The sequence below is a fragment of the Bufo gargarizans genome, chromosome 3, assembly GCF_014858855.1.
Source record: "Bufo gargarizans isolate SCDJY-AF-19 chromosome 3, ASM1485885v1, whole genome shotgun sequence".
In the NCBI taxonomy this organism is placed as follows: domain Eukaryota; kingdom Metazoa; phylum Chordata; class Amphibia; order Anura; family Bufonidae; genus Bufo; species Bufo gargarizans.
In genome coordinates, this window is record NC_058082.1 from 481,521,989 (window position 1) to 481,542,885 (window position 20,897).

Below are 20,897 nucleotides of genomic sequence, written 5' to 3' on the forward strand. Positions count from 1 at the left end.
AAAAGCATCATAACAATAATGCAGACTTGCCAGGTCATAGTAAATGGGTGGCAGCTTACGCTTCAGATGTACAAACTGTGTGAAAAATGCAGTGAACCTGAAAAAACCCAGCAATGGATATATATAGTTACACTTACATTTATGTTTGTGAAAGGGCCGATGTTACATGCATTTCATACATCTGCATAGCATGTCCCTGCGATGCTAGTTGGAGGGGGGGGGGGTTGCAATCAAGGCCAGGCATATCCAATGTGATGACAGATCTCAGGAGAGACAACTGGGCTAGCTGCCCAATTACACGCATATAGTGGCAGGTGCCAGGGATCAGTGCCATGCACTTGTGTATGTCGGTAGCTGAAGTCCCTACATTTAAAAAAAAGCAGCATTTTGGCAGCACTGACCGGATACACCAGAGGGTGAGGACTCTGAAGGCACAGAGGGCAGTGACTCCAGCCATACCTGAACTCTGCCGAGCAAACTGATTGTATAGAAACAAAGTAAATCACCACAACAACACATAAAATGATTCTGCTAAAAAAATAATATTTTGACAAAAAAAAAAAAAAAAAAAAAGAACCTAAATACTTAAATGATATGACAACTTGTGGTTCTGGTCCTGAATTGTAAGGCACCAGATGTTTAAAAATGTAACTGAAACTGTCTTTTCTGTATAAAACAGAGTCCCGAAGCATTGAAGGCATTTGCTCAAGTGAATGAAGGGCAGGCCACTTGCACTCTTCCCTATGCCATGATTCCTGTGGCTTTCTGGATCAGTGGGATCTGTGGAAAGGTAAAAAGAAACATACAAAAAGTGTAAGTATAGAACAATAGGATACAGGATCATCCCCTACTCAGAGGCGCTGTTCTCCCTCCTCTGGCCATACCCTCATCATATTGATTGTTCACATCATCCTGCTTCACCCTGTCAATCAACATGATGAGGGCGTGGCCAGAGGAGGGAGAACAGAGCATCACTCCCATTGCACCTAGAGGCTCATTTGCATAAAATAAAAGTTAATTTTGCCAAAAACGGAGGCACTCAGAAAGAAGGGACAAAGACTGTTAGCTTCAGCTGATATTAGCACATGTCTAAAGTCAACCAGTTTAATAACCATGTTCCTGATGACAGAAGCCCTTTAATAGCAGCTTGTAATGAAGGCCCAGCTGGGTGTTACCAGTTGAGGGGGGTGTTCCTGCACAGTCTGACACTATCCAATCACTGCCAACTGTGAGTGTCCAACTATAGGGAAACCCTTCCAACGAGTAACACCCATCTTGACTTTCATTGCAAACTGCTATTAATACATAAATTCTAGAAGGAATAATAAAGGAATTGTACAACAGTCATAAGAATAGAAGGTTCAGAAGCAGTTGCTAAAACAGACACTGGTCCTCTTTAAAAATAACCCTTGTTCAGCTAGGAAAATGGGAGAGCAGAGAAGAGTTAGGGGTGTAGGGGAAGTAATCGTCAATCTGCGTTAATTTTAGGTAGAATTGCGCTGACATGTCAGAAGATACCATCAGTGGAAACCAGGAGACATCCAACATCATAAGCAAATCAAGTGCCTAAGCAATACCAAAGAAGGACTCATGCACTCGGCCGTTGGTTGGCCGTTCCGTGCATTGGGGTGCACATGGCCGGTGCCGGTGTATTGCAGACCCGCTGTTTGTGGGCCGCAATACGGGCACGGCCATGTGCATGAGCCCTAAGAGACATACAGTACTTTTTATTTTATTTGTTTTATCATATGTGTTGCACCAGATTCCAAGCAAAGGGAAACTCTGCAATAGAAAAATGTGCAGGACCTTTGAAGGGAGCACAACTTTCAAAAAAGGGGTGACTTATCATAAAGAGATTGCTAAAGTGAGGAGTTTGTGTTCCCATAATCTGGCTTAATCTCTAGAGACTGAACACGAACACTTTCCCATTTACTTCTCAAAACTACAGTGGTGTAAAAATGCTAAATGTTGCACAGTTTGCACAAATAACGCCAAAATGCTACAAAACCCTATTATGCAGCTTTTTGACATTTAAAATTTATTGCCAGATGGTGCCTTCTAAAAGGTCTAGTATGACCTGCCTAAAGTCACTCATGTAATTCCACCTGTATATGCCATTTACCAAATGGCATTTTGTGCTGTTTTTGTTAGTAGAGTGCAGCAGTCCGCTCACCTTCATCAGATCTACTCCAGTGAGAGCCTGAACCGAAGCAGGAACTTCCGCCAAGAGACGATTCATTTCGCCGGTTATTTTACTATTGTCTCCACTGAGAATGACAATTTCATCCACTTTGGCCAAAGGAGCAGACACTTTGGCAGCGATCTGTGAGGAATGAGGAGAAGGAGAGTGAACTTCAACAACTGTGCAGAATAAAGCAATGTCAGAATGAATGGCTAAAACTCCAGAATCTAGCGGTGTTAGAAGAGAGATTCCCATATGCACTATGTGAACATTTTAATAATTTGCTATGGACTCTAAAAGGGACACTAACGCAATGAAGACACAGTTTGATCCGCCAACATGCCACTGCGACACCTACCGATCACGAGAACAGGGACTATGTACCCCTTTGCACACTCCAAAATGAACAGAGCAGCAGTTCAGGCATGCTTTCTGCCGCTTCATTCATCTCTATGGGGGAGACAGTCAGCATTTGTCTATTTCCAGAACTCCCTTAGAGATGAATGGAGCTGCACTGCGCATGCTCGATCTGCTGTTTCATTCATTTCAGGGTTCGGGGTCACCGTTCCTGTGATCAATTGGGGTCCCAGTGGTAGGACCTACATCAATCTAATAGTTATACCCTTCTCTTTGTGTAAAGGATAACTTCTCACAACTGGAATACCCCTTTAAGTAAGAGGGCAGGAGTTGCTGAGCAGATTGATATATAGTCTTGTCGAAAAAGTATAACTTGTAATTTATTCATTAAAATCTCTGCCCGTTCTATACTTAGGTGTCCGGGGAGGGGTTCTAACAGGTGACTGACAGCTATATCTGGATGTACACTCACATGGACAGGTCTGTCAGTCACAAACTTGGACTTTTCACTGGTTTCCCCAAGAACTGCCGAATCTTTCCCACTAACTAAATATCAATCTGATCAGTTTCTTCTGATCTATGGCATGACGGGTTCCCTTTTAAACATCTGGCCGCAGCGTTTTGGATTAAAAAAAAAAAAAAAAAGAACACTGTGTGAAGCCAGTCTTAGGCCCCTTTCACACGGGCGAGATTTCCACGCGGATGCAATGCGTGAGGTGCACGCATTGCACCCGCACTGAATCCGGACCCATTCACTTCTATGGGGCTGTGCACATGATCGTTGATTTTCACGCATCACTTTTGCGTTGCATGAAAATCGCAGCATGTTCTATATTCTGCGTTTTTCACCCAGGTCCCATAGAAGTGAATGGGACTGCGTAAAAATCGCAAGCATCCGCAAGCAAGTGCGGAAGCAGGGCGATTTTCATGCACGGTTGCTAGGGGAACGATCGGGATGGAGACCCGATCATTATTATTTTCCCTTATAACACGGTTATAAGGGAAAATAATAGCATTCTTAATACAGAATGCATAGTACAATAGGGCTGGAGGGGTTAAAAAAAGGAGATTTTTGTATAACTTACCAGTTAAATCTCTTTCTCGCTCTTCCTTGGGGGACACAGACCTTGGGTATAGCTCAGCTCCCTAGGAGGCGTGACACTAAGTAAAACTGTTAAGCCCCTCCTCCATCAGCTATACCCTCAGCCTGGAGATAGAGGCTACCAGTTGCGTGTCCAAGTAGTGAAAGGATAACAACCAATAACGGAAACAACCAGCCAGCAACCCAACGGGGCGCCAGACCATAACCCTGTAACCAAACACAGAAGGGTGGGTGCTGTGTCCCCCAAGGAAGAGCGAGAAAGAGATTTAACTGGTAAGTTATACAAAAATCTCCTTTTCTCGCCCATTTTCCTTGGGGGACACAGACCTTGGGACGTTCAAGAGCAGTCCAAGAAGGGAGGGACCACAAACCCAAGGCGGAACACCACCAGAGCATCAGGAAACCGCTGCCTGCAAAACCAGGCGGCCCAACGCAGCATCCGCTGATGCATGCGTATGCACCCTATAGAACTTTGTGAAAGTGTGCAGAGAGGACCAAGTGGCTGCTTTGCACAACTGTTCAGCCGAGGCCCGATGCCTCTGCGCCCAGGAAGCTCCGACTGCTCTGGTGGAATGAGCAGTGACGCCAAAAGGCGGAGGTCTGCCCTTGGCTCGATAAGCCTCAGACACCGCCAGTTTAATGAAACGGGCAATAGCCACCTTGGAGACCGCCAACCCTTTGCGCGAACCCTCCGGAACCACAAACAGGGAGTCCGTGCGCCGAAAGGACCCGGTGACCTCCAAGTAAATCCTCAACGCCCTGACCACATCCAGACGGTGCAGTTCCCGTTCTCTGGGGTGGGAAGGAGAGGGACAGAGCGACGGAAGGACGATGTCCTCATTGATGTGAAAGGCGGAGACCACCTTTGGCAGGAAAGTCGGGACAGGCCGAAGCACAACCTTATCCTGGTGGAAGATCAGGAAAGGTTCGGAGCAAGAAAGAGCCGCTAACTCCGACACCCGTCGGAGAGACGTGACGGCCACAAGAAAGATGACCTTGCAGGACAGAAGGCGAAGGGAGACCTCCCGTAAAGGCTCGAAGGGGGCTGATTGGAGCGCCGAGAGCACCACATTCAGGTCCCAGGAAGGAACTGGAGGGCGGTACGGCGGAACAGAGTGAGCCACCCCTTGTAAAAAGGTCTTAATTGGCCCTAGAGGGGCCAGGGGACGCTGGAGAAGAATAGACAGCGCCGAAATCTGACCCTTCAGAGAACTGAGGCACAGCCCCAGGTCCAGACCCGACTGGAGGAAGGACAGGATTGTGGGAAGAGAAAACCGGAGAGGTGGGATGCTCCGGGACTCACAGAACCCCAGATAGGACCTCCAAACCCGATAGTAGATCCTAGAGGATACGGGCTTACGAGCCCGGATCATGGTGCGGACTACGTCCACGGAGAAACCCCGTCGCGTTAAGACGGCGGTCTCAATAGCCACGCCGTCAAACGTAGCGAGCCTAAATGCTCGTGGAAGATCGGTCCCTGAGAGAGAAGGTCTTCCCTGGAGGGCAGTGGCCACGGTGCGTCTGCCAACAGCAACATTAGGTCGGCGTACCAAGACCGGCGGGGCCAATCCGGGGCGATTAGAATCGCGGGGACGCCCTCTGCCGCGATCCTCCGAAGAACCCGTGGCAGGAGGGGAAAAGGAGGAAAGACGTACAGAAGGGAGAATTCGCGCCACGGAAGGACGAGCGCGTCGGCGCCGTATGCCTTCGGGTCCCGTGCCCTGGCCAGGTATAGGGGGACCTTGTGGTTGAATTTGGAGGCCATGAGGTCCACGTCGGGGCGACCCCAGCGAAGACAAAGGGCTTCGAACACCTCTGGGTGCAGGGACCATTCTCCCGGGTCGATGGTGGACCGGCTGAGGAAATCCGCCGCCCAGTTGTCCACCCCCGGGATGTAAATCGCAGATAAGGCCGGCACGTGCGTCTCCGCCCAGAGGAGAATGAGGGTCACCTCTTGCATCGCTGCAGCGCTGCGAGTGCCTCCCTGATGGTTTATGTATGCCACAGCCGTGGCATTGTCCGATTGGATCCGAACAGGGTGGCCCCTCAGCAGATGGGTCCAGTGTCTGAGGGACAGAAGAATCGCCCTCAGTTCCAGAATATTGATTGGAAGTCTGGACTCCGATAGAGACCAAACGCCCTGGACGGACCGGGGAGGGAAAACCCCCCCCCCCACCCCCGTAAGCTGGCATCTGTGGTAATCACCAGCCAGTTCAGTGGAAGGAAGGACTTCCCCCTTAGAGGGATATGCAACCACCAGCCGAGGGAAGCTCGAGCCAGGGGAGGCAGAAGAAAGGTCCTGTCCAGACTCCTCAGTGATTTGTCCCAGGCCGACAGAATTGCCCTCTGAAAGGTGCGGAAATCCGGAATTGTGCGAACGGCACCGCTTCGAAACAGGCAACCATCTTTCCCAACAACCGCATGCTGGATCTGAGGGAAGGGCGGTGATGACGGAGGAGACTGCGAACCGACCCGCGAAGGGCCAGACGCTTGTCCGACGGAAGGCGGACCTCCGCCAACTCTGTATCCAGGAGCATCCCCAGGAAGATCAGCCGTCTGGAGGGGGTAAGGGAAGATTTGGGGTGGTTGATAATCCAACCGAACCGCGTCAGGGTCTCCAGAGTGAGTTCCACACTGCGGGATGTCTGAGAGAAGGAGGGTGCCTTGACCAGGATGTCGTCCAAGTATGGGAGAAGAAAAACACTTCTTGAACGTAGAAGGGCCAAGACAGGGGCCAGGACCTTGGTGAACACTCGAGGAGCAGTCGCCAGACCAAAGGGAAGGGCGACGAATTGGAAGTGATCGTCCCCCACCGCAAAGCGCAGGAAGCGGTGATGACATGGAGCAACCGGAACGTGGAGGTATGCATCCTGAATGTCGATTGAGGCCATGAAATCCCCTCTTTCCAGGGAGGCCACTGCAGACCTGAGAGACTCCATCCGGAATCTCTGCAGTCGGAGAAAACGGTTCAGGCGTTTTAGGTCCAAGATCGGACGCACTGAGCCTTCCTTCTTGGGAACCACAAAGAGGTTCGAGTAGAACCCCCTGAACCTTTCCGTCGGAGGCACGGGGGCGACGACACCCTTGTCCATTAGAGAGTGAATGGCCGCGAAGAAGGCGGCCACTCGTACGGGATCTCGCGGAGGACGGGATCGGAAGAAGCGGTCTGGCGGAATGGACGCAAATTCGATTTTGTATCCGCAAGATACAATCTCGAGCGCCCATGCGTCTGAGATGTGGGCCCGCCATACGTTCCTGAATAGGAGAAGGCGGCCCCCCACCCGGGTGGGTGGGGGCGCACCTTCAGGCAGAGGGCTGCTGGCCTGTGGGAGCCCGTGCAGGCTGGGACTTGCGCCAGGTAGGTTGCGTCCGAAAAAACGGCTTCTTGCGTCTATCCTGGGCTGGGCCAGAGGAAGAAGAACTGGCCGCGGGTCTAGACCCGGTGGGCTTGCGAAAGGACCGAAAACGGGACGAACCAGCGCGACCACGGGGGGCGCCCATTGGCCTGGACTGGGGGAGGTGAGTACTCTTCCCACCCGTGGCCTCTGATATAAGTTCGTCCAGACGGGTTCCGAACAGGCGGGAACCCGTGAATGGTAGGCCGGCCAAAGAGCGTTTGGAAGCGGCGTCCGCCGCCCAAACCTTCAGCCAGAGTTCCCTCCTGACAGAAACTGCCAGGGCAGAGGAACGGGCAATGAGGGCACCCGCATCAAGGGAGGCCTCACAGACGAATTTTCCGGCCTGAACAATTAGTTGGGCTAAGGAACGGAGGTCCTGAACAGGGACGTCCGACCCTAACTCCCGTTCCAGTTGCAAACCCCATTCAGAGACCGCTTTGCCAACCCAGGCGGAGGCAAAGACCGGTCTAAGGGCCGAACCAGAGGCAGTAAATATGGCCTTGGAGAGGGATTCCGTACGACGGTCCTCAACAGACTGGAGGGAAGATCTGTCCTGTACAGGAATAGTAGTGCTTTTGGACAGGCGAGCCACGGGAGGATCAACCTTAGGCGGGGATGTCCACGTGGTCACAGAATCCGCTGGAAAGGGATAACAAATGTCCAGCTTTTTGGGTGTAATAAAGCGGACGTTAGGCCGAGTCCAAGCCTTGGATACCACAGAAGAAAAATCAGCGTGTATGGGAAAAACCTTGGAGGCCTGTTTGGGGCGGAGAAAGGACACGCCGGCCTGTTCAGAGCTGGGGGGGTCATCGTGTAGCTGAAAGGTATCACGGATGCTAGTGACAAGATGCCCCACCGCGGACGCCAATTTGGACGGAAGCTCTGAGTCCATGTCCACGTCCGAATCCGCCAGTTCTCCCTCAGAAAGCGTATCCCTTTGAGAGGATAGACTTGACTGAGCTCGCACGCATGGCGGAGAGAGCGAAGCATCTGGAGAAGATGTGCGCTCAACCCTTGAACGTTTCTGAGTATGCCGGGCCCTGGAAGATTCGCTGGGAGGCAGGGAACCAGTGGGGGCGGCAGAAACGGTAGTCCCAGCGGGTGCGACAGGGATTGTGGCAGCCTGCGGGAGAGGCGGTCTATCCACGAGACGGCCCACTACGTGTGTAAGGCTTTCCACCGCCTGAGACAGAGACCTAGCCCAGTCAGGGGGTTCAGAGGCACCGGGGGGCGCAGCGGGAAGCGGGCCCTGCACCGGGGCCTGACATGCAAGGCAATGCGGCTCAGATTGCCCACGCGGAAAAAGTTCCTTACAGGCGGTACAGGCATGGTACCAGGGTTTGGGGGCACCTGTGGGATCTGACATGCTGAAGTGTGGTTGTACTCTAATATAGAGACCACAAAGGGTTATAGCAGCTATGACCAGGAGGGTTAGGAGAGGGTTAACTGTCCTACCAGTGCCTCAGAAGAACGTCAGGAGATGGCCCAGATCAGCAGCAGCAGAGAAGCAGTGAACAGCAGTGAGCAGCAGAGAGCAGCAGAGAGCGCCCACAGAAGCCGAGCGATGTACACAGGAGGTTAGAGTCCCCCACCGTGTCCCAGCTTCCTGTCAGGAGTGAGGAAGCGCGGGAAACCTCAGCAGAAAGCGCGGGGAACAAGCTCCGCCCCCTCCAGCGCTTGAAATGTCTCCTGTGAAGGAGAACGTAGCTCCGCCCCCAAAATGACGCTCGAAAGCCCCGCCCCCTGCTGGGACCGCTAAGCCCCGCCCCCTGCCGGGACCGCTAAGCCCCGCCCCCCGTTCTCGGCGGGAAAGAAGAGAAAAATGGAGTCAGCCCCGAATGAGGGGGAGGGGGGGGGGGAGAAAGATAGCAGCGTGGGGGGGAAAAGCGTGGGGGTGCTGAGGATGCTGCTGTGCTGCATTGTCCTGCAGATGAGCGCTCAGAATGAGCGACCACGGGTGCCCCCCTTACCCAGAGGGGTAGATGCTGCAGATAGGGACGGGGTATGGGCTGGAATAGCCATCTCACCGTGCGACGTCTTCACCCTCAGTCCTTTCCAGCAGGGTCGCCCCTTCAGCCACTGGCACCGCAGTGGCAGGAAGCTGGAAGAGGGGCTTGGCGTGCGGGCGACCCTTGCGCTGGCGGGATGTAGGGGAGCCATTGCTGCCCAGATCCTCCTATTGCTTCTGTGGGGGAGGCAGCAGTGCAGATAAGTTGGCACTGGCGCAGCTCAACCCCGGGAGAGCAGAGAGGTCAAATGCGTCTCTGGTATCCCTAGGAAAAAATAAAATAACAAAATTAGAAGAAAAAGTAAAAATAACAAGGAGAAAACAGCCCTGCAGTAGCAGGGAGTGTCTTGCCTCCTTGGACACTAAGCTAAAACTGGTAGCCTCTATCTCCAGGCTGAGGGTATAGCTGATGGAGGAGGGGCTTAACAGTTTTACTTAGTGTCACGCCTCCTAGGGAGCTGAGCTATACCCAAGGTCTGTGTCCCCCAAGGAAAATGGGCGAGAAATAATAATTTAACTCCCCTTAATCCACTTCTTAGCGCAGCCAACGGTGATTAGCGCAGTGACGTCATCAAAAGGTCCTATTCCTCAAAAAAGAAGACAGAAGAGAAGCCGGGCTGCGCTAACAAGTGGATTAAGGGGAGTTACATTTTTATTTATTTTTTAACCCCTACAGCCCTATTGTACTATGCATTCTGTATTAAGAATGCTATTATTTCCCTTATAACCATGTTATAAGGGAAAATAATACAATCTACACAACACCTAACCAAAAACCAGAACTTCTGTGAAGAAGTTCAGGTACCAAACATGCCGATTTTTCTCACGTGCGTGCAAAACGCATTACAATGTTTTGCACTCGCGCGGAAAATTGTGCATGTTCCCGCAACGCCCGTGTGAAACCAGCCTTAAAGTCCCTTTAGACAGGACAAAATAGCAGAGGATTGCCAGAAAGGAACGATTCCCTCCCAGCAAATGCCTACTAGTCAGTGGAGGAGACCGCTGCATTTACACGCAGTGATCTGCTCCACAGTATGGGGAGGAGCAAATCGCTAATGCCATCGCTCGTCCCTATACTGACTCATTGCTTGTCGGCAGCAGAGAGTGTTTAGATGGCCAGAAAACAACAATTGTTGTGTCTGCACAAATTATCTATTACTTGATGAACGAGTGTTTCGTCCCTTTACACTGCCAGACAACCGCTATTGAGCGTTCCTATATTAGCGATTATCTGACAGATTCTTGGCCTGTGTATAGGAACCTTTAGGGACTTTTACAAGACCTAAGATTGAGAACAAAATTTGTTCCAAGTTATTGCCCTGTGTAAACATGCTGCCAATCACCCCAAAAATAAGCAAATGGTTTGATTGCCAGTAAACTGTCTGGGGATGAAAGATCGTAATACGCATCATTCTTCCCTATACTAAAGTTAACTGGAGCAAGTAAACTGCTGGTAACAAGCGCTAATCGACAATATTATCGGCGATCAGCGCTTGTTACCAGGCAGAATATCTGCCAGTGTGAAATGACCTTTAGGAGACTTCATTAAGTGAGTGGTTACCTCAGGCAGACACTCCAAAACGAGAGCCATTTTAGCTGCCTCTCCATAATGTTGGTAAGCACCCGCTTTCAACTTCATCCTCTCAGCTTCTGCTTTTCCAATAGCTTCAATAACCGAAGCCTCTGCTTCTCCAACTCTCCGGATTTTCTCAGCCTCTGCTTGAGCAATTAGCACTTGCTTTACCCTATGGAAATCAAACATTTAAGCAAAAACTACCAATTCCAACTATTAATAATGGTAGAGCTTACACTCCTACCACATGGCATGCTTAAAAAAAAACAAAAAAACAGGCAGACAGAAAGTGAACCCTTGAAGACAACACTTCAGCAAAAAAGCTGCATGGACGTTAAATCAGACATTGCTGGCAATCGGTTATAACGTCCTGAAAGCTGTGACTGCTGCAGAGGAAACTTTGTATTATATGCGGGCCATTGAAATGAATGAATGGATGAGTAGGGTTGTCCAGTGGAAGAGTAGTATCTTTAGGTTAGCAGCTCCCGACTCCAGAGTCGAAGATCCCCCCTTTGTGATGTCTATATGTGACAATAGGGCTGTTGTGATGAGACACAATCTTTATGTGCGTCTCTGTGCCCCAACAATCTGGTTCTGGATGCTGCAACGTTGGGTATAGACAGAAATTCAATATGTAAAATAGGCACTCACTTCTCTCCTTCGGCAATCTGCTGCATTCTGTAAGCCTCGGCTTCTGCTGGTCTCCTCACAGTGGCAATCAGCTCCTTGTCCGTGCGGACTATTTCTTTCTCCTCAATATCAATCTGTTTCTTCCGCTGCACTACTTCAATCTCAATTTCTTCTTGTCGAATCTTCTGCTGTTCCTTGGCTGCCTGCAACTCGTAGGCCAGCTGGGCTTCTGCTTTCTACACAGCGAAGGGATGAAGGAGTCAGCATAGTTTAAGTACTATCTATACAATACACTGTGTGCACACACTTTATAGAGCAAATGCTGGCTCACAAACTTACTAATCTGTCTACATAACGTGCTCACCCTCTGGAATAATGTCTTATGTAGACAAAGAACTTGGCAGGAGAATCCGGCCCATGATGGGCTCTAGGAAAACTTCCTGCACTCTGGATGCCTAGTGGAGGGCCTGCAGCATTCGTATGTCCAGTCCACAAATTGCAGTCCTATTCTGGTCCGCACAGCGGAGAAGAATAGCCATTTCTAATGATGGGCGAGAGAAAAATGTGGAAAGCACATGGAAGGGGCCCATATTTTGCGGATCAGTCCGAAATAGCGATACGGTCGTCTGCATGGGGCTAATATAAATTGGTCTGTCTCAGTGATATAGCTGGTTCAGTACCTCTCAGGCAGCCTCAAAGTTACCAAGGTTAAGCAGATCTTGTCTATGTAACATAGTCAACCTTCTGTCAAACTGCTTGAGTCTTGTGGAAAGGGCAGTTTATCATTACACAGTGACAATTTTGGGCACATGCCACATTTGCAGGCAAACACTGCGTTTTTTATGCCACTCTCGTCACTTTTGAAAATGGGTGTGGTTAGTTATGTAGGGCTCTTTCACATCTGCGTTATTTTCTTCCGGCATAGAGTTCCGTCGTCGGGGCTCTATGCCGGAAGAATCCTGATCAGTTTTATCCTAATGCATTCTGAATGGAGTGAAATCCGTTCAGGATGCATCAGGAGGTCTTCAGTTCCGGAACGTTTTTTGGCCGGAGAAAATACCGCAGCATGCTGCGCTTTTTGCTCCGGCCAAAAATCCTGAAGACTTGCCGCAAGGCCAGATCCGGAATTAATGCCCATTGAAAGGCATTGATCCGGACTTAAGCTAAACGTTGTTTCGGCGCATTGCCGGATCCGACGTTTAGCTTTTTCTGAATGGTTACCATGGCTGCCGGGACGCTAAAGTCCTGGCAGCCATGGTAAAGTGTAGTGGGGAGCGGGGGAGCAGCATACTTACCGTCCGTGCGGCTCCCGGGGCGCTCCAGAGTGACGTCAGGGCGCCCCACGCGCATGGATGACGTGATCGCATGGCACGTCATCCATGCGCATGGGGCGCTCTGACGTCATTCTGGAGCGCCCTCGGGAGCCGCGCGGACTGTAAGTATACCGCTCCCCCGCTCTCCGCTCCTACTATGGCAACCAGGACTTTAATAGCGTCCCGGATCCGTCTTCAAATGCTTTCAGTACACTTGCGTTTTTCCGGATCCGGCGTGTAATTCCGGCAAGTGGAGTACACGCCGGATCCGGACAACGCAAGTGTGAAAGAGGCCTTAAAGGGAAACACTCACCAAAAATCCACTTGTAAAGGGAGTCTCAGCAGTTTTGACAATGCTAAATTACTAAATTATCAGAAGTAGCGCGAATATAAATTTGTATTCTACCAGATTCTGCTCCTTTAAGTGCACTGGAGGCAGAGCTTCTTTTGTTTGATTGCATTTTACTCATTTTTGGCTAAAAATTTTATTTTCAATTGGCCTTTATTAAAAATGTCGAGCCAGTCTGTTCCAAAGGGTTAACAGTTTTTTTTAACTGTGTGACTGGTACTTTAACTTTGTGTGGGTCATCTAATAAAACCTTATCTCTAAACTACTGAGAGGTCATAAACACTTCTTATCAGTAAGATAAGAACTGAGTTATAAGGAGTGTTTATAATGTCAGAGAGCAGAGATTGTCAGCGCCCCAACTGACAGAAAAAAAAAAAAGAGAAAATCCAGTGGCTGCTACTAGAGCATCTCAGCTCTGTATAGAAAAAAGGGCTCCATATTTTTAATAAAGACCAATTGAAAAAGTGATTTTTAGCTCAAAATGAGTACAATGCAATAATAAAAAAAGAAAATTGGCCACAAAATGTCTTACACCGTGCCAAGTGGCATGCTTAGTATACCCCCACCCTCTCCTTTCCAGCTCACCTTGGTGTTCACTTCTTGGCTGAAGGCCGCTTTCTGCAGTTCAAACGCCCGTTTGGAATCTGCCATTTTAGTATCGGATAGATATTTGATATCAAGCATTTCTTTCTTGGCCATGGCCTCCTGTTAGGCAAATGAAATAACAAATTCAATTACTCTGCAGGGCCAGAAAGCCACATATAGTATTTTAAGCACTTCAAATCCTCTGGTGGATTACGTACCCTAATGCCTGCATCTCGTTCTGCTTCTGCAACGCCAATATCAGCATCTCTCCGCACAACAGCTGTTTGAGTCTTACCCAGAGAGCTTAAATACTCAACCTTGTCGTACACGTCCTGCAGGAGCACAACATGCATTATGGGAATTACATAGGCATTGGGATATAAGGCAAATGCAAAATACAGACAGCATTCAATTGCAAGGAGGACTCAAAGTACCATTTCTTACAGGAGGCACTTTTGTGCAGGGGGGGAAATTGAACTACACAAAGTAATGAACCGAGATAAAATAAATTTACATACACAAGTCACTTTTGTAAAGGGGACATCTGAATGTAATGATACCTTTCACTCATCTGTTGCTTCATTCTGGAGCAAAAGTACTTTTAATCCATAAGCAAATGAGCAGTTGTGTGCACCGAAGGAGGGCTCAAACCAAACTGTGCACCCTGGCTCCTCCTGCTTCCACTGTCTGCCCCTTAGTCTACTTCTTGATCGACAGGGTCAGGTTCCTGCACAGTCATTTAACCTGGCCCTGTCACAATCTAGGAGAGGGAGAGGCTAGTAGAGGAAGCAAGCGGAGCAAGTGTGCACAGAGTGGCATAGGCCCGCCCTCAGTGCACTTACCTGTTCATTTGCACATAATTAAAAAAAAAAAAAAAAAAAAACACAAACACTTCTCCTAAAATGAAGCCGATCACCAAGAGCTCATGCACACAACCACTGGATGTTTTTGGTCTGTAAATTGCAGATCTGCAAAAACACGAATACCGGCCGTGTGCATTCCGTATTTTGTGGAAATACACTCGTGTGCATGAGCCCCAAGTAAAAAAAATAATCTTTACATTCAGTTGAGCTCGCCCATAAGGTGTTGTGCCTGGTTATCAATGAATTCCTAGTGGTAGGGAATATTTAATTAGAAAATGAGCTATAAAAAAAACTGCATAATGGTGGTGACAGATTCCATTTAGACACTTACCTTAATGGTAAAGCTTAGGATTTCAATACCCATGCGGCCGACATCAGGAGCTGCCACTTCACGAACCAGCTTTGCAAACTGATCCCTGTCCTGATAAATTTGTTCCACTGTAAGTGTACCTGAATGAGAAGACACACACTGCAGTCAGACTACAGTACCTACAGATTACAGAGGCCTACACAGTGCAAGGAATACCACTAAGGCTGAGTTCACACCAGCGTTCAGCCTTTCCGTTCTCCTGCTCCGTTATAGGAGCAGGAGAACGGAAAGGACGGATTGGGCACATAACAGACGAGCGGAGCCTACGGACCCCATAGACTATAATGGGGTCCGTTAGGTTTATGCTCAGAAAATGATTTTGGAGCGGAGACAAAAGTCCTGCATGCCCTTACATGCCGCAGGCAATGGAGAAGCGGTTACAGAGGGAGCGGACTCCAGCACATATCATTGAATAACTCGCGCTCAGACCCCCACTGATCAAAAATGTTGATGTCTCTATTACATATCAGAAGTTTTCCCGACAACTCAGGGACCCTTTGAGAAGTCAGCTGAAATTAGAAGTACCACATTTTTTAAGAAGTGGAGGCTACTCAATACATCTTTTACTGTTCATCACCCACGATGTTTGGGACGCTCGTTCCCATCGCTGCTTGCTCCTGGCTGCTCACCCACTGGATGTTTTGATCCGCGCAGCAGCCGCCCTGGGATCAGGAGCGACGTGGGTGCCAGAGTAAGTATAACATGTAGGAGGGTCCCGGGCATTTTGGAGGTCATTATAAAAGTGTTGGATAACCCCTTTAAGAGACCCTGTCTTCTGCAAAATGCCACCGTCATGTCCTCTCCACTTTGATTGACAGGGGCCGGTGTGATGACATTTTCACTGCCTGGTCCTGTCAAAATGCAGAGGGCGCAGGAGTTGCATAGAGAGGGCAGAGCCTCTAGGTGTAACGGCAACACCCCCGTTGCTCCTAGAGGCTCATTTGCATATATTAAAACACAATTTTTCTCAGCGATGCTGGCACATATGAACATGGGGCCAACAGAGATGCCTTCAGCTGCCAAGCGCACATGTAACAGGTCAGCCAGTTTCCTAGGTGCAAATCTGCTGAGAGATGCCCTTTAAAAGACTCAAGACTGGAAGTAGAATACATGGAGTGACTTCACAGGTTTTTATTATGTGAGAAAAAAAAAAAATGATGGCAGTGTCCCTTTAAGGGTACATCCACACTGGGCAATAATGATGCATTAGGCAGATGCATCATTACCGCACTTCAAAAACTGCATGTGAATACATGGTTTTCTACTGCACAGTGTTAACGGGACATATTTCTTGTAGGTTTAACAATTTTGATCAAAATGTATACATTTTTACTTGGATGGTTTCACAATACTCAGTTGAGCCCCTCCTACAACAAGAAACAGACAAAAACCTATTTGACGCATTTATTTACCAAGAATAGATCGCAAATGGCCTTCCAGGGTTTGCAGGACAACATTCTTAATCTCATGGACATTTTTTCCAAGAAACTGCTCACAAGCCACAGCTAAAAGTTCGCGGTCAGTCATGATTTTCACCTACAGGAAAAAAAAATATATATAATAAAATATATATTTAAAACTGCCATATAAGAAATAGAAACCGGATAAGACTAAACAATTACGTATATGTTAGATCACTATTCAATGTTATCCCTTTAAATAAAATTATTTTTATATCTATGGGGATTTTATATACACAGATCACTCCCATGTTTATTACATGAACACTGGGCAGGATCTGCAGGAGAACCTGTCCTGCCTAGCTTCTTCTCTAGGGAACTACCAGTCAGTACAGAGAAATAATGCAAGGTAGTTGTAAGGGACAGTTCACGTAACAGTTATTTTTCTGTTCTTCTGATCAGTCAGAAGAACAGAAAAAATAAATAAAAATCTCTTCCGGTTTAGAAAGACGGAAAAATAATGGTGATGTACTTGTTTTAAAGTCTTTTGGCAATGTTCATGGACAGGAGAAGGGTTGAAAGCCATTTACTGTGTAAATGGGTTTTTCAGGCCCCTGATACTGATCATCTATTCTCAAGTTGGGTCATTAAAGTGGTTTTCCAGGCTTTTAATATTGATGACCTATCCTCAGGATAAGTCATCTATATCCGATCGATGGGGGTCCGACACCTGGCACCCCCACTGATCAGCTGCATGAAGAGAAGGCACGCGCCATAACGTCTCCTGTCGCTCTTCCTGCTCGCTGTCAACATAGCAGCGGCAAGCAGGAAGAGAGACAGGAGACGACACGCGCGTGTCTTCTCTTCATACAGCTGATCAGCTGGGGTGGCAAATGTCGGACCCCCGCCAATCTGATATTTATGACCTATACTGAGGATAGTATAACAATTGTGGTCACAGCACTCGTCCTGATGCCTTTTGTGGGTGCACGTCCCCGGGTTGATCTCCCTCCACCTGGGGATCCGTATTTAACTGTTGTATATTTATGGTTGAAGACTGCACACCAATGTATTTCTTTGGATTATTGCCTCTTTTATTTAATTTATTTCAACATCAGTGATTATCAATAGACATCAGTGCTACGTTTCGGGCCCTTTTAATAGGTGCCCTTTTTCAAGCTGAACCAATGCTCGGACATGTGTGGGTGGCTAATGCGTCCTGAGAATAGGTCATCAATATTAAAAGCCTGGAAAACACCTTTAAAATAAGATTGGTGAGGGCCCGACACCCCGCACGCAAATGATCAGCTGTTCCATGCAGCCTCTGGAACTAACAATGTGAATGGAGAGGGAAGCACAGCTCCGTTCTAAGTGTAGTGGTCATGCCAGGTTACTGCAGCTTAGCTTCCATTCACTTCAATAGCGAGCTAAAGTGCAGTAACCCAGCACGGCCACTACACTTAGAACGGAGCTGTGCTTCCCTCTACAATCACATTGTTAGTTCCAGAGGCTGCAGGGAACAGCTGATTGGTGCTGGGTGTCAGACCCTCACTGATAGCATAATAACGAGTAGACCCATCCTGAGAATAGGTCATCAGTATCAGAGGACCTGGAAAACCCCTTTAATAATAACTTTCAAAAATAAGTTTTATCTCATGTATTTCTAAGAGTGTAAATCCCATTTTATTCAAACCATTTTGGAGATTTGGACCTTTTTAAGGTGTGCAAAATATGTAATCTGGTACGCCAATCTGACAGGCTCATAATCAACAAGTCTGTTTTTTGCTAGTATTAAAGGGGTTGTCATATCTTAGACAGTACTGACATTTCGCTACGATATGCCACCAATGTCAGATAGGTGCAGGTCACAGAACAGGCTCCTGAAAGTGAAGGAGGGCAGCCGCGCATTCACTTTTGTGGGAGTTCCGAAAATAGCTGAGCAAGCGTGTTTGGCCATTTACGGATGTCCTATAGAAATGAATGGAGAGCGCACCATGAAAGCAAGGCTGCTGCTCCACTCATTCCTATGGGACTGACAGAGATGGCCAAGTCAGAGCCTGGCTATTTTTGGCAGTCCCATAGAAATGAAGGGAGTGCGGCCATGCATGGTCAACTGCTTTCCTCTCGCTTTGGGGGTCCCGTTCTGAAGATAGGTGTGGGTCCCACACCTGACGTTGGTGGCATATCTTAGCGATATGCCAGTAATGTCTAAGATGAGACAACCCCTTTAACACTGGAAAGATCCAGACTTATTAATTATCAACCTGTCAGACTGGAGTACCGGATTGTCAATCTTTTAAAAGGGGTTGTCCGGGCTTTTACCATCAGGATAGGTCTTTAATCCGATACCCCCGCCGATAAGCTGTATGAGGAGACAGAGCGCGCAGTGCCAGTCTCCCTTCTCTCTTCCTGTCCGCCGCTGCTGCTGGTCTTTGCCATAGACCTCAGCAGTGATCAGGAACAGCAACAGAAAACAGCATGTGCGCCAGGGGATAGATCATCGATAGTAAAAATCCCAGATAATCCCTTTAAATCTGAACACACACAGGACATTTGCTTGTTAAAAAATACAAGATTCACATAGACACACACGCGCCCCCCCCCCCCCCCCCATCCCCAACATGTTTAACGGCACAAAGTGGCGTCATCAGGGGATTTGGGACATGAAAGGGATATGATGGTACAAATGTGCACATGACCTTACATACAAGAGGACACAAACAATAACATATCTGCAAACTATCCAATTACCAGGCAAGTACAAGAAATAAGTACATAATATACAATATGTCAGACATTATCTATATGTGCATACATATATAACAGTGACACATGGGACATAAATTCCAGGAGACAGTAACACAACAGTCCTGGGGAAAAGAAAAAGTCATCTTTACAATGCCATACATTGACTTGTGGACAATTTTGGACACATAGTGAAGCAGGACATCTTTACATGGCATTTAGCAGGTATTAATAACTCATGCAGAGGAGAACAAAGAAGAAATATCAGATCAAATAATCCATTGATGAAAATCTCAAATCAATACATGCACTCAACCATAATCATAGATCTATGATGCCTGGATCCATAATAAGGCGCTCATAGAACTCAATGTTTAAATACTTGACTTACTACTACTACTACTCCTCCTCCTCTCCAGTTAAGGGTGCATTCACACGACCGTATAAACGGATCCGCATCCGTTCCGCAATTTTGCTGAACGGGTGCGGTCCCATTTATTTCAAAAGATGCGGACAGCACACCGTATGCTGTCCGGCGTGTCCGCATCAGTTGTTCAGTTCCGCAGCCCCACAAAAAATATGCAGCATGTCCTATTCTTGTCCGCTATTGCGGACACGAATAGGCATTCTCTATATAGCGCCGGCCATGTGCAGTCCGCAAAATGCGGAATGCACACGGCCGGTATCAGTGTTTTGCGGATCCGCAATTTGCGGACCGCAAAACACTTACAGTCGTGTGAATGCTCCCTTAAGAGAAGAGACAGATAATTTTTTTGCAGAAAGGGAATAAATATTTGCGGCATGTTCCATGGCATGCCATACTATGAGGCCCCTTTCACACGAGGATTAGGTCCGGGTGCGTTCCGGAAAACTCACACCATTTCTCAAGCAATTTCAGTCAGTTTTGTCTGTGATTGCGTTCAGTGGTTCAGTTTTTTTTTGCACGGGTGAAATGCGCATTGCTGCGTGATGAATGTTTACAAACATCTCTTAGCAACCATCAGTGAAAAACGCATCGCATCTGCACTTGCTTGCGGATGGAATGCGTTTTTCACGCCGCCCTATTCACTTTTATGGGGCCAGCAATGCATCAAAAATGCAGAATACAGAACATGCTGCGATTTTCACGCAACACACAAGTGCTGTGTGAAAAACAACGCTCATGTACACAGACCCATTGAAATAAATGGGTCCGGATTCAGTGCGGGTGCGATGAGTTCACGCATTGCACCCAGGTGGAAAACTCGCTTGTGTGAAAAGGGCCTAAGGCTACCTGCATATAAATGCATGTATTTTATGAGAATTATCTGCATGGATTTGTGTGTGGCTGTGTTTCCCTGATAATCGGTGTCAAAATTCTCAAGTGTTACATGCAGATTTTATTGTGGATTTGCTAAAGATTTCTAAATCACACCGCAGGTCCATTTACGCACGGATAAGTTGCACTGAGTCAATGAGATTTTTAACATCTCATCTACTTAGCAGGTACTACATTATGCTGTAGATTTGCTGCACGGCAGAGCCATGTGTAATGGACACCGTGTGCAGGTGCCAGTTATGTATCCGTTACGTGTCCTACAGGTAATTTCTTCCAGAACACTGTTTAAATTCGAACCCGTCAACATTAAAATGTAGTGCAATCTGCCAGCAGCATGTTATAGAGCAGGAGGAGCTGAGCAGATTGCTATATATGGTTTTATTGGGAAAGATTCAGTAAGGCCCCATTAACACATCCGCAATTTCGTTCCGCATTTTGCGGAACGGAATTGCGGACCCATTAATTTCTATGGGGCCGCACGATGTGCGGCCCAGCTGCGGAAATGCGGCCCTGCATTTCCGTCCCCCCCCCCCCCCCCCCCAAAAAATAGAACATGTCCTATTCTTGTCCGCAATTGCAGACAAGAATAGGCATATTCTATTAGTGCCGGCCGCAAAATGTGGAACGCACAGTGCCGTGTCAGTGTTTTGGGGATCCGCAAAACACGCTACGGACGAGTAAATGGAGCCTAAAACTTGCAATTT

General features: G+C 48.1%; 1 protein-coding gene across 2 annotated transcripts in view; it reads right to left on the bottom strand.

The window, feature by feature from the left end:
- Nucleotides 1-526: 526 nt before the first annotated feature.
- Nucleotides 527-20,897, bottom strand: part of FLOT2 (flotillin 2) — a 52,676-nt gene continuing 32,305 nt past the window's right edge. For both annotated transcript variants that reach the window (XM_044283805.1, XM_044283804.1), the window contains exons 4-11: nucleotides 16,143-16,266; nucleotides 14,692-14,810; nucleotides 13,716-13,829; nucleotides 13,498-13,617; nucleotides 11,272-11,486; nucleotides 10,609-10,792; nucleotides 2,174-2,323; nucleotides 527-780 (exon numbers count right to left, since the gene is read on the bottom strand). In XM_044283805.1, the coding sequence (XP_044139740.1) occupies nucleotides 742-780; nucleotides 2,174-2,323; nucleotides 10,609-10,792; nucleotides 11,272-11,486; nucleotides 13,498-13,617; nucleotides 13,716-13,829; nucleotides 14,692-14,810; nucleotides 16,143-16,266 (1,065 nt within the window). In that variant the 3' untranslated portion in view covers nucleotides 527-741. The remainder of the gene's footprint in view (nucleotides 781-2,173; nucleotides 2,324-10,608; nucleotides 10,793-11,271; nucleotides 11,487-13,497; nucleotides 13,618-13,715; nucleotides 13,830-14,691; nucleotides 14,811-16,142; nucleotides 16,267-20,897) is intronic.